Source organism: Chelonoidis abingdonii, chromosome 9 (assembly GCF_003597395.2).
Source record: "Chelonoidis abingdonii isolate Lonesome George chromosome 9, CheloAbing_2.0, whole genome shotgun sequence".
NCBI classification, from domain to species: Eukaryota; Metazoa; Chordata; order Testudines; family Testudinidae; genus Chelonoidis; species Chelonoidis abingdonii.
In genome coordinates, this window is record NC_133777.1 from 67,598,799 (window position 1) to 67,611,366 (window position 12,568).

A 12,568-nucleotide genomic window follows, 5' to 3' on the forward strand; every position below is an offset into this window, starting at 1 on the left:
ATAGCGCTCTTGCATGGAGATGATGATAGACTACGAGTGTTAGTGAAGGAGCACATAAGGAGACAGCAAGGAATAAAGTCATGTTGGAGCAAGCACCTAGGGGGCTGAGGTTTTGGTGCGGATTGCTTGGTCGTCTGCCATTACAGATCATGGCCAAATTCTGAATATAGGCCTGTATTCCTCAGAAGTAAAAGAAATGTTTTGTAAGATATTTTCCTGCCCTCTGGTAAGTTTGAAACTCCATTTCTGGTGGAGACAGGCAATTATGGAGCATCTTTAGCTCCAAAATAGTCATAGCTTTAAAAATTTCAAAGTGCCACAAAACTAGCTTTGTTTGTAGATCTGGAAGGGGGTAAATGTGTCACTTTGTGGGAGACAATAGGGAGCATTGTTCAGTGTTCTGTTGCTCCTGAACATATACATGATTAGATCAAGTCTGTTCACACTATGTCACTCCTTTTATTAAGCATCTGAATGCACCAGTTGGTGGCCAAAAGTCTACTGCTAATGGGAGTTCACTGGGATAATGTCAGCCAAATAATCGCAAAATCGTTTCTTTGCAGACTGATGAAGAAAAGAGACAGAGTTTACCTGTGGTGATGCCTGTTTTTGACAGAAATACTTGTAGCATTCCCAAATCCCAAATATCCTTCATTGATTACTTCATCACGGATATGTTTGATGCATGGGATGGTAAGCAAGCTTCTATAATATATTTTGTATCATAAGCCTTTGAGGGTACTATGAGATAAAAGTGCTGCATTGTGACTCCAAATGGGAAAAAAATTAGAAATTTGCTACATTTCAAGTAAACCTGATAGCTTAATTAATGCTTACATGTATTTTAACATTCTTATGAATAATTCTTATGACTTCATTTAATAGGTGAACTTCAGGCAAAATTTAGTTTCTTCTCAGTTATTAAATGACTAGCTAGCTTTCCATAAAGGAACAAGGCATGTTAAGTGAGCTCACTTTGTTACCACACTATGCATATTCACCTGAGCCACATTTTTTTATAACAATTTTCTAATGCTTGGAAATGCTATAGAAAAAACAGGTTGAATTCCTTTTTGAGAACGGCTTACAGTATATCAACCATTTCTTCTCCATTGCTGTCATTAGTGATTACAAGTAGTCAGAATTGCGACACACTCATAAACGGCAAATCAGCTGTGCACGTAACTGGAATTTTATCAAGCATAATAGTTACAGTCACAGTATCTATGTCCTTGATAGAAAACTGGTGCCTTCCTGATTGCAATACAATTGCTAAATATACTTCCAGTATTCTTGTAACTCTCTTGGGAAGATGTAGAAGACAAGAATCATTTCAAGTATCAGTATAACAGATTTAAACCATCCTATTTAATACAGTTCCTCCTGTATTTCAAATTATATTTAAGCAAGTAGAATCATGGAACCATTTCGGTTCTGCTGGCTAACTACATTGTGTCCTTTCTTTCCTAGCATTTGCAGACCTACCAAATTTGATGCAGCATCTGGACAATAACTTTAAATATTGGAAAGGTCTAGATGACAAGAAGCTACGGAGCCTTCGACCACCACCTGAATAGCAATTAGGCCACAGTGTGTAACTTACCTGTCCAGATCCATTTATACTCAAGCTCACTTTTGTTCATGTGATTTCAAATTAGTTTTGATCCCTTCAGTATTACAGTAAGGCTAACCCATGTGCTTGTGGACCTTTCCCATTCAAGAGAACATGAGGTCAGCAGCTGACTCCTGCAAACTGCCGTGTATGGACTCAGATGAAGTGAATTTATCAAGCTGAATTACACTGGATTGGTGCAGTACCTGTACTGAAGAGGGTCTATTAGTGAACATATTTTTGCATTATCTTCATACCAGTATGTGAAGCTTGAAGATATCCTCCTGAAAAGGGGTGTCCTATAGAAGATTTTGCGTAGTCCTCAAATCTGCAAGTGAAGGAGAAGTATCTGATAATAGTGACTCACAGCTTTTATGAGAAAGCTCCTTGCTTTTTATAAGCACTTAAGAACAGTTACATATACCAGTCGGACATTTAAAATGCAACTCTTCATGAAGGAGTTTTTGATCTATGAAAAGTAGATGTACTCTATTTTTTCACATCACAGAAGGTGCAATCATTCACTTCTGAGCACTACTGAAAGTGAGTTCTCTTAAAGAAATTTAGTAGCAAATGTAAAAAATAACACAAGAATTTTTTGAAGTTGATCGTTAGCATCTATTATTAAAATATGTTTTATTTATTTTGTTAGATGTTCAATATTTTCTATGAATTTATAAATACTTAAAAGCCAAAGCCAACTTTAGATGCATTTCAAATTTACATGATTCATACTCATCAATATACATTTAATTGATGTACAGACCTTTTATTTTCATAATGCAAATACAAAATACTATACAATGACACATTTTTATTGCACTGTAAGGATAGATGTGTATGTTTAAATATTGTCTGATTTTATGTTAATTAAAATAAGTTTTATTAAAAGGTCTCACTGGAGAGTAGTAAAATAAACAAGAAATGCATACTGTATAAGCACCAGAACTCCAGCAGTTCTCTCTCACTCCCTGCTGGTGACCACAAGATCTTCCCAAGGTTGCTACTCTTGGTAAAAAATAATAACAACCAGTTGGGATGTTCATTTTTTTTCTTCCCTGTAATTTTTCTTATTAAATTCCCTATCAAAAGTCTGCCTTATTTTATACAATATTTCTACAAAGCATTCCACCACATAGATTAGGGGGGTAAAACAAAATATTTAATGAATTTCAGCATTTTATAGCCAATGTATTTTCCTCCTCAGTGGAAAAAAAAAGAAAATCTTTAATTCCAGAAGTTTGTAAAGGTTGCATACTTTCACCATTTGAATGAAACATTCACAGCAAACACCAGAAAATAATAAAATGTATATTTTAAGAAGTGTCAAAGTTCTAGCAATTTTATTTGAAACATTTTTCTTTTTTCCTTTTTTTTTAATTTGCCCACTATCAGATAGATATGTGAAATTAAACAATTTCTTTTAAAAGTATCATTTGCTGGGTTCTTATTTGTGTTTGTTTTGTTTTTGGCTTGCCAGCTAGAGTCAGAACTTGCCATCGAGAACTGTGAATCTGAGATGTGCCCGTCACAGCTTTCTGAGAACATATGTTGTGCACGTTAGTTGCCCTGCCCCTATAGAGGACGGCCCGTCCCCTGTTCTGGGTGCTTACTTGGGCAATCGAAGACCCAGGTTCAATTCTGCTAGGGTTTGTTTTGAAGGGCTGAAGGTGACGTGGAGCTGTCTGCTGAGATGCTATGAGCAATAGAGCTAGTATGATATCGGTGTGTTGTAGTGTGGCTATTATCTGTGAAAGCAAGGGTGAAGTGTTGAATATGCTGAGGAGACAGCAGGATTTGCAGCAATTTATGCCCAGGCAGACAGCCAAGCTTTGGTACCAGAGGCTGTGACTTACATCAATACAGTCTGCAGTGGGCACATAGCCCAAACTGGAAATGCTCAGTGTACACGTGTTCAGTCGGCGGGTGAGGGTGGTGGATGCCTTTTGATCCTAATGCTGGATATAGGATATATTGCTGAATGGGTATTGCTGTTAATGGTTGATTTAGGATGCTGTAGTTGCCTATTTCAGGTGAGGAAGGGTAACAGGTGGGTAGAATTGGCCTGATTGAAACACTCCGTTAGCAGGTGTTCATCTGGCAGGAAAGGGTTAATCAGGTTCTGCTGACTCAGGCAGAGGTAATGGAGGCAGGATTGGTGCTGGAGAGTGTGGGCTGAGCAGTCCAGAGGGTGGCATCCTGGGAGCAGCTGGCCCTGAGAGGGAGGAATCTGAGCTGAATTTCGTTACATTGATAACTTTGTGTTTTACTTACTACAATCACTGCCCAGGGAGGGGATGAGATTTGACCCTGCCCACGGGGGGTGGGCTCTGTTCTGGAACAGGTTGGGAAAGGCTCCTGCTCACATATGCTTTTGAGGTGGGATATTTTGAGCTGCAGAGAAGTATAAAGGGGGATCTGGCTCAGTGCTCCGATCACATCATGTACCCCTTTGTGTCTTGCCGTGCCCCACCCCTCATCGAATACAAACTCCTGGTCTTTGCCTTTAAGGCCCTTTGCCAGTTAGCTCCATCCTATCTAAGACATATTAACTTATTGAGCCATTGTCCTTGATGGCCCACATTCTCCTGTGCCATCCCACATGCATGAGGAAAACCCCCATTGACATTGATAGCGCCTCGACCTTGTTCTCTGTTAAATCCCACCTTAAAACCTGCCTTTGCTGTGATGCCTACAGGTCACTACCCACGGGCACTGGCTAGGCCAGGGAATAGCTGTGACTTCTGCTTTGCTGCTAAACTCTGCATCATTGTCACATCTTCCTCCCAGCCTACCTCTGCCTATGTGTGTTGTCCACCAGTTGCATGTGTAGAGTGTGTGCTGTCTGGTGCAGGGATTGTCTTCTTTGTTACATGCTTGTACAGTGCTTACTGCCAGGAGAGCCCTGAATCTAGATGCTAATAATAATAGTGTTGAGTGATTCCGGTCCTTGTAAAACTTGCAGATAATTCCATAATCTGTTATGCAGTTTAAGGGACAGGGATGCTTCATGCAGAGGGATCAGGAGTTGTGCGTCTTATTTTGTCAGAAACCAAGACGTGTGCAACCTCCATTCACCATCCATTTTTGCATAGAGGGCCTGGAAGGGGAGGTGGCCATTCAGCTGCCAGATAATTTGTTTTCCTGGTAATATATATTGCACTTTCTTTTTCATATAAAGGTTTCTTTTGATTCTGTTGTGATTTGCTGTCACATGCTGGCCAAGGCCCTCCCATTACAAAGGGCCTCAATGTGGGTGATTCAGCAAAAAGGTTCATGCTTATTACGTTAGCAAAAAGATTGATCATGGCTTCATCAGATCGTCTACAATGGAAAGAATACAATGTGGAGGAAGTAATTGCAGTGTAATAACAAGAACCACACATGGGTCAACAGCATCTTAACATCTAAGGGTCTTCATAAGCATAGTTAAGGCACTGAGTTGTATTGATATTTGGTAAAAGTGATTTGCTTTCCAGTTATAAATTTATGATGCATCATCACTGAAACCATCTGATCGATGCATTTAATTCCCTGACGTTCACACTGAGTCATTAACGCCATTACCATCGTGTATGGAGCCATGCTAACTGGCTGTGATGAAGTAGGGGCTGTCTGTGTGGGGGATGGGAGAGCAGGGGATGTCTTTAGGTGAGGGACAAGATCTTTAAGCCTGTAACCTGAGCCAGGCAGGGGGGTGGGAGGGAGGACCTTTGCGGAGGAAACGGGACAAAGGAATCGACCGGCGGGAGGAGGGGCAGGTCAGTTTGGGTTTTGGGGCTGTGTGGGCGGAATTCAGGGTATCCTAGCTGCGATCCAAGCACCCTGAAAGCCCAGAAGGACTCGATGGAGGAGTCCTGACTGTGCCTGCAAGCTCTGCTGTAACCTGCCTCCCCAGTCACTTATGCCCAGTTGAGGCGCCGTCCACCGGGTGCAGTATATCCCACGCTACACCGTTGTCACGGGAGTGTGGGGGAGTCCGGCCTTGCACCCTCTTCTGGCCCCCAGTGAGCTTTTAGCCAGCAGTAACAGACAAAGGTTATTGGCACAGGAGACTGGGGAGCAGTAAAACGAAAGGGGTGATTAACCCCTGGGAGTGTGTGCCCAGTGAGAAGGACTTTGCAGTACCAGGGTCCCCCGGGGACTGCAGCGAGCGGTCCCAGGGGCGGAGGAGTCTGAAGCTCGACCCTGGCAGAGAGGTGGTGACCTCAGAAGGGCTGGTGCACTAGGGGTCCCCCTGGAAACCGTGGGGAGCGGCGAGCACCCCGACCTGTGAGTGGCCAGCAGGAAGATGTATGCCAAGTGGCGCAAGTGTGACCTGGTGGAGTTGTGCAAGTAGAGGGGGGCTGCGCACAGGGGCAGACTGACCAAGGACCAGCTGATTGCCCAGCTGGAGGAGGGAGACCGGAGCCCTGTCTCTGAGGGAAGCAGCCTGGCGGATGCAGCGTAGGCACCAGTGTCTGTCCCCGCTGGGAGCGGTCAGCCGGCGGATGAGGGCTTCCCGAGACCCCCACTTCCTAGGCCTAGGGAAGGGTGGGGAGGAGCCAGCAAAATACCGAGGGCACCGTGACCCCCTGGCCAGCAGGGGATCCTGCCAGCGAAGCTCACCCCCCAGCAGGGGATCCTCCCGGCGACGCTCGACATCCGCGGCTGGGGAATATAGAAGGGAGCTGAGATGGGAGGAGCTCGAGTTAAAGAGGCAAGAGCTGGAGGAGAAGGCGAACCAGCAGGAGCATAAAGAGCATGAGCTGAGGAGAAAACCAGCGCCAGCATGAGCTGGAGGAGAAGGAGAAACAGCGTAAACATGAGCTGGAGCTGGCCCAGCTGAGGAGCCGGAGGCCCCCGGCTGCGGTGGAGTGAGGGGGGACCCAAGCCTACAAAGAGCTTTGATAAGCACTTGCTGCCCCGGCATAAGGAGGGGGAGGACATAGATACCTTCCTGACGGCCTTTGAGAATGCCTGCGAGCTGCACGGGGTTGGCCCTGCAGACACAGGATCGCAGTTCTCACCCCCTTACTGGACTCCACAGCCGTGGAGGTGTACAGCCGACTGAAAGGGCGGAGGCGGGGACTATGAACTGTTCAAACAGGCCCTGCTCCGCGAGTTTGGGCTGACTCCTGAGATGTACCGGAAAAGGTTCCGGAGTCAGCGTAAACCCGTGAGATCACATACTACAACTGGTCAACCGGGCGCACGGGGTATGCCCGCAAGTGGACAGCTGGGGCCCAAACTAAAGAGGACTGCTTGACCTATTCATACTGGAGCACCTGTATGAGCAGTGCCTGTCCGACCTGAGGCTGTGGTTGAGGGACCAGAAGCCGAGAAACCCGCAGCACGCAGGCCAACTTGCCGACCAATTTGTGGACAGTCGGGCAGGGGATGGCAGGGAGGAGTCTCGAAGGAGCAGGCCTGCCTCAACGCAGAGAGAGAGTCATCATGGGACCGCCCAGCGGGGGCCTATGGAGAACCCCCCAAAAGGGGGAACATCCAGCATCAGGTCCCTCCGACCCACTCAAGGGGACCACGAGACATGGGCTGCTATCAATGTGGCCAACGAGGCCACATACGGGCCCTGCCCAAGCTCAGGGACAGACCAAGCAGACCCAACCCGCAGAGGGTGGACTGGGTAAAAACCCATCGGAGGAGGGGCTACATTCCCGGGAAAGGGGGGCTGGGAACATACCCACCTGTGAAGGAGGAGGAGGTCCCCAGGTCAGCTCCTCTGGGGGGCTGGATGCCCAGCCTCTGGGGTTTTGGTTTAACCGGGTGGGCGCGGGGCTGCCCCTCCGGAAAAGAGTGCCTGTGTCCCTGGAGGTAGATGGGAGGGAGGTCACTGGGTACTGGGACACGGGCGCAGAGGTGACGCTTGCCCGGCCCCGAGGTGGTGGGCTCAGATCGGATGGTGCCCGAGAACACCTACCTGACCCTGATGGGGGGGAGGGTGTGGGCGGGACCCCATTCAAGGTGCCCGTGGCGAGAGTAGTACATCTGAAGTGGGAGGCCAAGGAGGGCCCCAAGGACGTGGGGGTACACCCACATTTGCCCACAGACGTGTTAATGGGAGGGACCTTGAGGACTGGCCTAGTAGCACTCCAGAGTGCCCTGGTCGTGACTCGTAGTCAGAGTCGCCCAAAGGGCACTGCACCCCGACAACGGGGAAGGTACTCGGCCCGAGGTGCAGGACCCTAACCTGGGGGGGTGGGGACGCCCAGGGGCATGGCTCAGAGAGGCTGCAGGCCTCAGACCCAGCCAGCAAGAGAGAGCTGGTCCCATCCCTGTCCCAGCTGCTGAGTTCCAGGCCGAGTTGCAGAAAGATCCCTCCTTGCGGAAGCCCAGGACCCTGGGCTGCAACCTTAGTGCGGTACAGACCTATGAGGAAGAGGTTGCAAGGAGAGGTTCCTGTGGGAGAAGGGGTTCCTGTACCGAGAAATGGGCTCCCCCAGGGGAAGTAGAGTCATGGGGATCAGGAGGCAGCTGGTGTTCCCCAGAAGTTTTCGCACAAGCTGCTGTACCTGGCCCATGACATCCCTCTCGCAGGACACCAGGGAATCCGGCGCACCAGGCAGAGGCTGCTACAGAACTTTTACTGGCCTGGGTCTTTACCCATGTCGACAGTACTGCCAATCCTGTGACCCTGCCAGAGGGTGGGGAAGGCCTGGGACAAGGGAAAGCGGCCTTGAGGCCTTTACCCATCATAGAAGAACCTTTTCAGAAGGTGGCCATGGACATAGTGGACCTCTCAGCAAGACGACCCGGTCGGGGAAGAAATACATCCTGGTGGTGGTGGATTTTGCCACTCGCTACCCCGAGGCGGTGGCCTTGTCCTCTATCGAAGCAGACACAGTGGCAGATGCGCTGCTGACAATTTTCAGCCGGGTGGGGTTCCCCAAGGAGGTCTTAACGGATCAGCAGGGTCCAACTTCAATGTCGGCCTGCTCCGGTCCTTATGGCAGAAATGTGGGGTCCAGCACAACAACTGGGCCTCAGCGTATCACCCCCAGTCCAACGGGCTGGTGGAAAGGTTCAAACGGGACACTGAAGATGATGCTAAAACACATTTATGAACCAGCACCCGCAGGATTGGGACAAGTACTTCCTCACCTGCTGTTCGCATACAGGGAGGTACCCCAGGAATCTACCGGATTTTTCGCCTTTCGAACTGTTGTATGGGAAGGCGAGTAAGGGGGCCCTAGACCTAATGAGGGACGAATGGGAGGGGAAGGCCACTCCCGAGGGAGAGTCAGTGGTGGAGTATGTCCTGACCTTCCGGGAAAGACTGGCCGAGCTCATGGGCCTGGCCAGGGAGAATCTGGCCCGAGCCCAGAGGAAGCAGAGGTCTGGTATGACCGCACGGCCCGGGCCCGGCCTTTTGCCACCAGGGGATCAGGTGATGGTTCTCATCCCCGTGAGGAAAAAAAAACTCCAGGCCGCCTGGGAAGGGCCCTTCAAGGTTATCAAGCAACTGAATGAGGTAAACTATGTGGTGGAGCTGTCAAACCGGGCACATCACCTGTCGGGTTGTACCATGTGAACATGATGAAACCATACTATGACAGGGGAAATGTGGTGTGGCCGTGTGTGGACACTGGGAGGGGCAGGGAGATGACCCTTTAGTGGATCTATTCCTGGGACAAAAGCTGGTTCCCCTGGAGGCATTCCCCTCTCTGATCAGCTGACCCTGGCCCAGCACGCTGAGATCAGAGGGGTGCTGCATCTATACCGACAGCTGTTTTCCAACCAGCCTGGAACACTAATTTGACTGTCCACAGGGTGGAGACCGGGTCACATCCCCTATAAGATGCTCCCCTTTTTCGGGTCACTGGTAAACTGCCCAGGATCTGGAAGAGAGGTCAGGGACATGCTGGCTTTGGGGGTGATCCAGCAGTCTTCCAGCCCTTGGGCCTCGCCAGTGGTGCTGGTCCCCAAGAAGGATGGGTCATCCGGTTCTGTGTGGACTATTCGAAAGCTCAATGCCATCACCGTATCTGATGCCTACCCCATGCCCAGGCCTGACGAGCTCCTAGACAAGCTGGGAGGTGCTCGGTACCTCACCACCATGGATCTTACCAAGGGCTACTGGCAAGTGCCGCTGGACGCAGATGCCAGGCTGAAATCGGCCTTTATCACCCTCTGGGGCTCTACGAGTTTCGACCCTGCCCTTTGGCCTCAAGGGACGCCGGCCACCTTCCAGCGCCTGGTGGATCAGCTACTGAGGGGGATGGAGAGTTTTGCCGTGGGCCTATATTGACGACATCTGCGTCTTCAGCCAGACCTGGGAGGACCACGTATGTCCCAGGTTACACAAGTCCTGGACCGACTCCCAAAGAGGCTGGGTTAACCGTAAAGGCTGAGAAGTGCAAGGTGGGGATGGCTGAAGTATCTTACCTGGGCCATCGGGTGGGGAGCGGCTGCCTGAAGCCGGAACCAGCCAAGGTGGAGGTGATCAGAGACTGGCCTGCTCCCAAACCAAAAAAAGCAGGTCCAGGCCTTTATTGGGATGGCGGGGGGTACTATCGAAGGTTCGTGCCCCACTTTAGTGCCATAGCCGGCCATCATCACTGAACTGTGCAAAAAGGGGAAGCCAGACAAGGTGATCTGGACCGAGCAGTGCCAGGAGGCTTTCCGGGCGCTGAAGGAGGCTCTGGTTAGTGGCCCAGTTCTGGCGAACCCAGATTTTGACAAACCCTTTATGGGTGTTCACCGACGCCTCAGACACGGGACTGGGGGCGGTGTTAATGCAGGAGGATGAAAAGGGGGAGAGACACCCCATCGTGTACCTGAGCAAGAAGCTGCTACCCCCGGGAGCAAAACTACGCGGCCATCGAGAAGGAATGCCTGGCCATGGTGTGGCCCTTAAGAAGCTAGAGCCATATCTCTTTGGGCGACACTTCACCGTGTACACCGACCACTCTCCCCTGACCTGGCTGCACCAGATGAAAGGAGCCAACGCCAAGCTCCTGAGGTGGAGCCTGCTCCTGCAGGACTATGACATGGACGTGGTCCATGTGAAGGGAAGTGCCAACCTGATAGCGGACGCGTTGTCCCGGAGAGGGGGCCCTGAACTTCCCCAGGTCACTGGGCAGAGTGACCCCGCTCAGTTCAGTTCTGAAAAGGGGGGAGATGTGATGGAGTAGGGGCTGTCTGGTGTGGGGGATGGGAGAGCAGGGGATGTCTTTAGGTGAGGGACAGGATCTTTAAGCCTGTAACCTGAGCCAGGCAGGGGGGAGGGGGGGAGGACCTTTGCGGAGGAAACGGGACAAAGGAATCGGCCGGCGGGAGGAGGGGCAGATCAGTTTGGGTTTTGGGGCTGTGTGGGTGGAATTCAGGGTATCCTAGCTGGGATCCAAGCACCCTGAAAGCCCAGAAGGACTCGATGGAGGAGTCCTGACTGTGCCTGCAAGCTCTGCTGTAACCTGCGTTCCTGTTGTCCAATAAACCTTCTGTTTTACTGGCTGGCTAAAAGTCACTGTGGGGTCCAGGAAGAGGGGTGCAGGGCCGGACTCCCCCACACTCCGTGACACCGGCCTACCAGACCAGATAGATATATAGGCATATTTAATCTGACATAAAACAATCCTTCACAATCACTTAATGTGCAACCACTGAATGCAGCTCTGTTCACTCCTTTTCCCATCTCAGGGTATGGCTACACTTGAAATTTCAAAGCGCTGCCAGGTGGGAGCCCCAGCGCTGGGAGAGAACTCTCCCAGCACTGCACGTAAACCACATCCTCTACGGGTGTAGCTTGCAGCGCTGGGAGCCCCGCTCCCAGTGCTGTGGCACTGATTACACTGAGGCTTTACAGCGCTGTATCTTGCAGAGCTCAGGGGGGTGTTTTTTCACACCCCTGAGCGCAAAAGTTGCAGCGCTGTAAAGTGCCAGTGTAGCCATACCCTAAGACTTATTGTCACCGGGAGTAGATTACAGCTAAATGTGACCCACAGCCACCACTGTGTCTGACCAACCCCTAAAACATCTTCCCATCCCAGTAGGCACCCACTGAATATAGTCTCCTTTCCTCACCAGCCTGGCAGCTCGTGCCTTCCCTCCATCAACTCCAAAAGATTCTCTCTCCTTCTATTTCTGCAGGACCCTCTCCTCTTTCCTCCTTAGCCTGACATCCATCTCAGTCCTAAAGATCAGATTTCAAAAGCTCCCTTCAGTGCTGGGGGATGCAGCTAGAGTGCTGCTGCACTCCAGCAATCTCTAGCTTCTGGAATGATCTCTTGAAGCTGTTGTCAGATGTGCTACCGGTGTGGTGCTCTGCTCTGTTCAGTGTTGATATCACTCGGCTGCGTGCGTGCGTGTGTTCCCTCCTGTGCTGCCCCAGCTCTGCAGATAGCTGACACAGCAGACCCGAAGAGAACCCCCAATGACCACAGAGTCTAGTAAGGTACGAAGGCACTTCGGCCAGGTTTATTGCCGTATTGGACACAATAATAGTTCCCTGTACGTTTCTTAGCCTAACTCGGGGCATACTACGAATATGTGCCCCTGGTCACTGGACTCGGCTCAGTCAGTGGCGGGACTTTCCACTGCCCCCTCGGCCAGACAAAGACACCGCCCCAGGGATGCATTCTTATACACAGGTACAAACAAGTTACACATCATTCCTGACGTATTACTGAGGTGCAACCCCTCTACATAGCAAGGTACAACCCCTCTACGTAGTAAGGTGCCGGCTCTCACCTTGTACATGTTGGTTTGAACAAAACAACTCTATCCATCATATTACCCTTTTGCCCCTGTCATTGGGATGGATCAGTCTGTTCCTTGTTATCTGTGTGGAATGTACAAGTATGTGAATGTTCTAATAGTGTTCAGTACCTTTTAGGTACGTATCTTCTTGCATCAGCCCTTTCCTTGCCAGCCTCTGTGAGCAGGGCCTGCCTCTGGCTCACAGCTTAACTTTGCTTTATGTTAGCAAAGTCTTGACCATTACTTTAGTTCAGGCCT

At 50.1% G+C, this 12,568-nt stretch overlaps 1 protein-coding gene across 1 annotated transcript in view; it reads left to right on the forward strand.

The window, feature by feature from the left end:
- PDE8A (phosphodiesterase 8A) overlaps positions 1 to 3,044 on the forward strand; it is a 193,869-nt gene extending 190,825 nt beyond the window's left edge. Inside the window, exons 21-22 of the mRNA XM_032790623.2 lie at positions 564 to 693; positions 1,471 to 3,044. Of these exons, the coding sequence (XP_032646514.1) occupies positions 564 to 693; positions 1,471 to 1,577 (237 nt within the window). The 3' untranslated portion in view covers positions 1,578 to 3,044. The remainder of the gene's footprint in view (positions 1 to 563; positions 694 to 1,470) is intronic.
- The last annotated feature ends 9,524 nt before the right edge of the window (positions 3,045 to 12,568 follow it).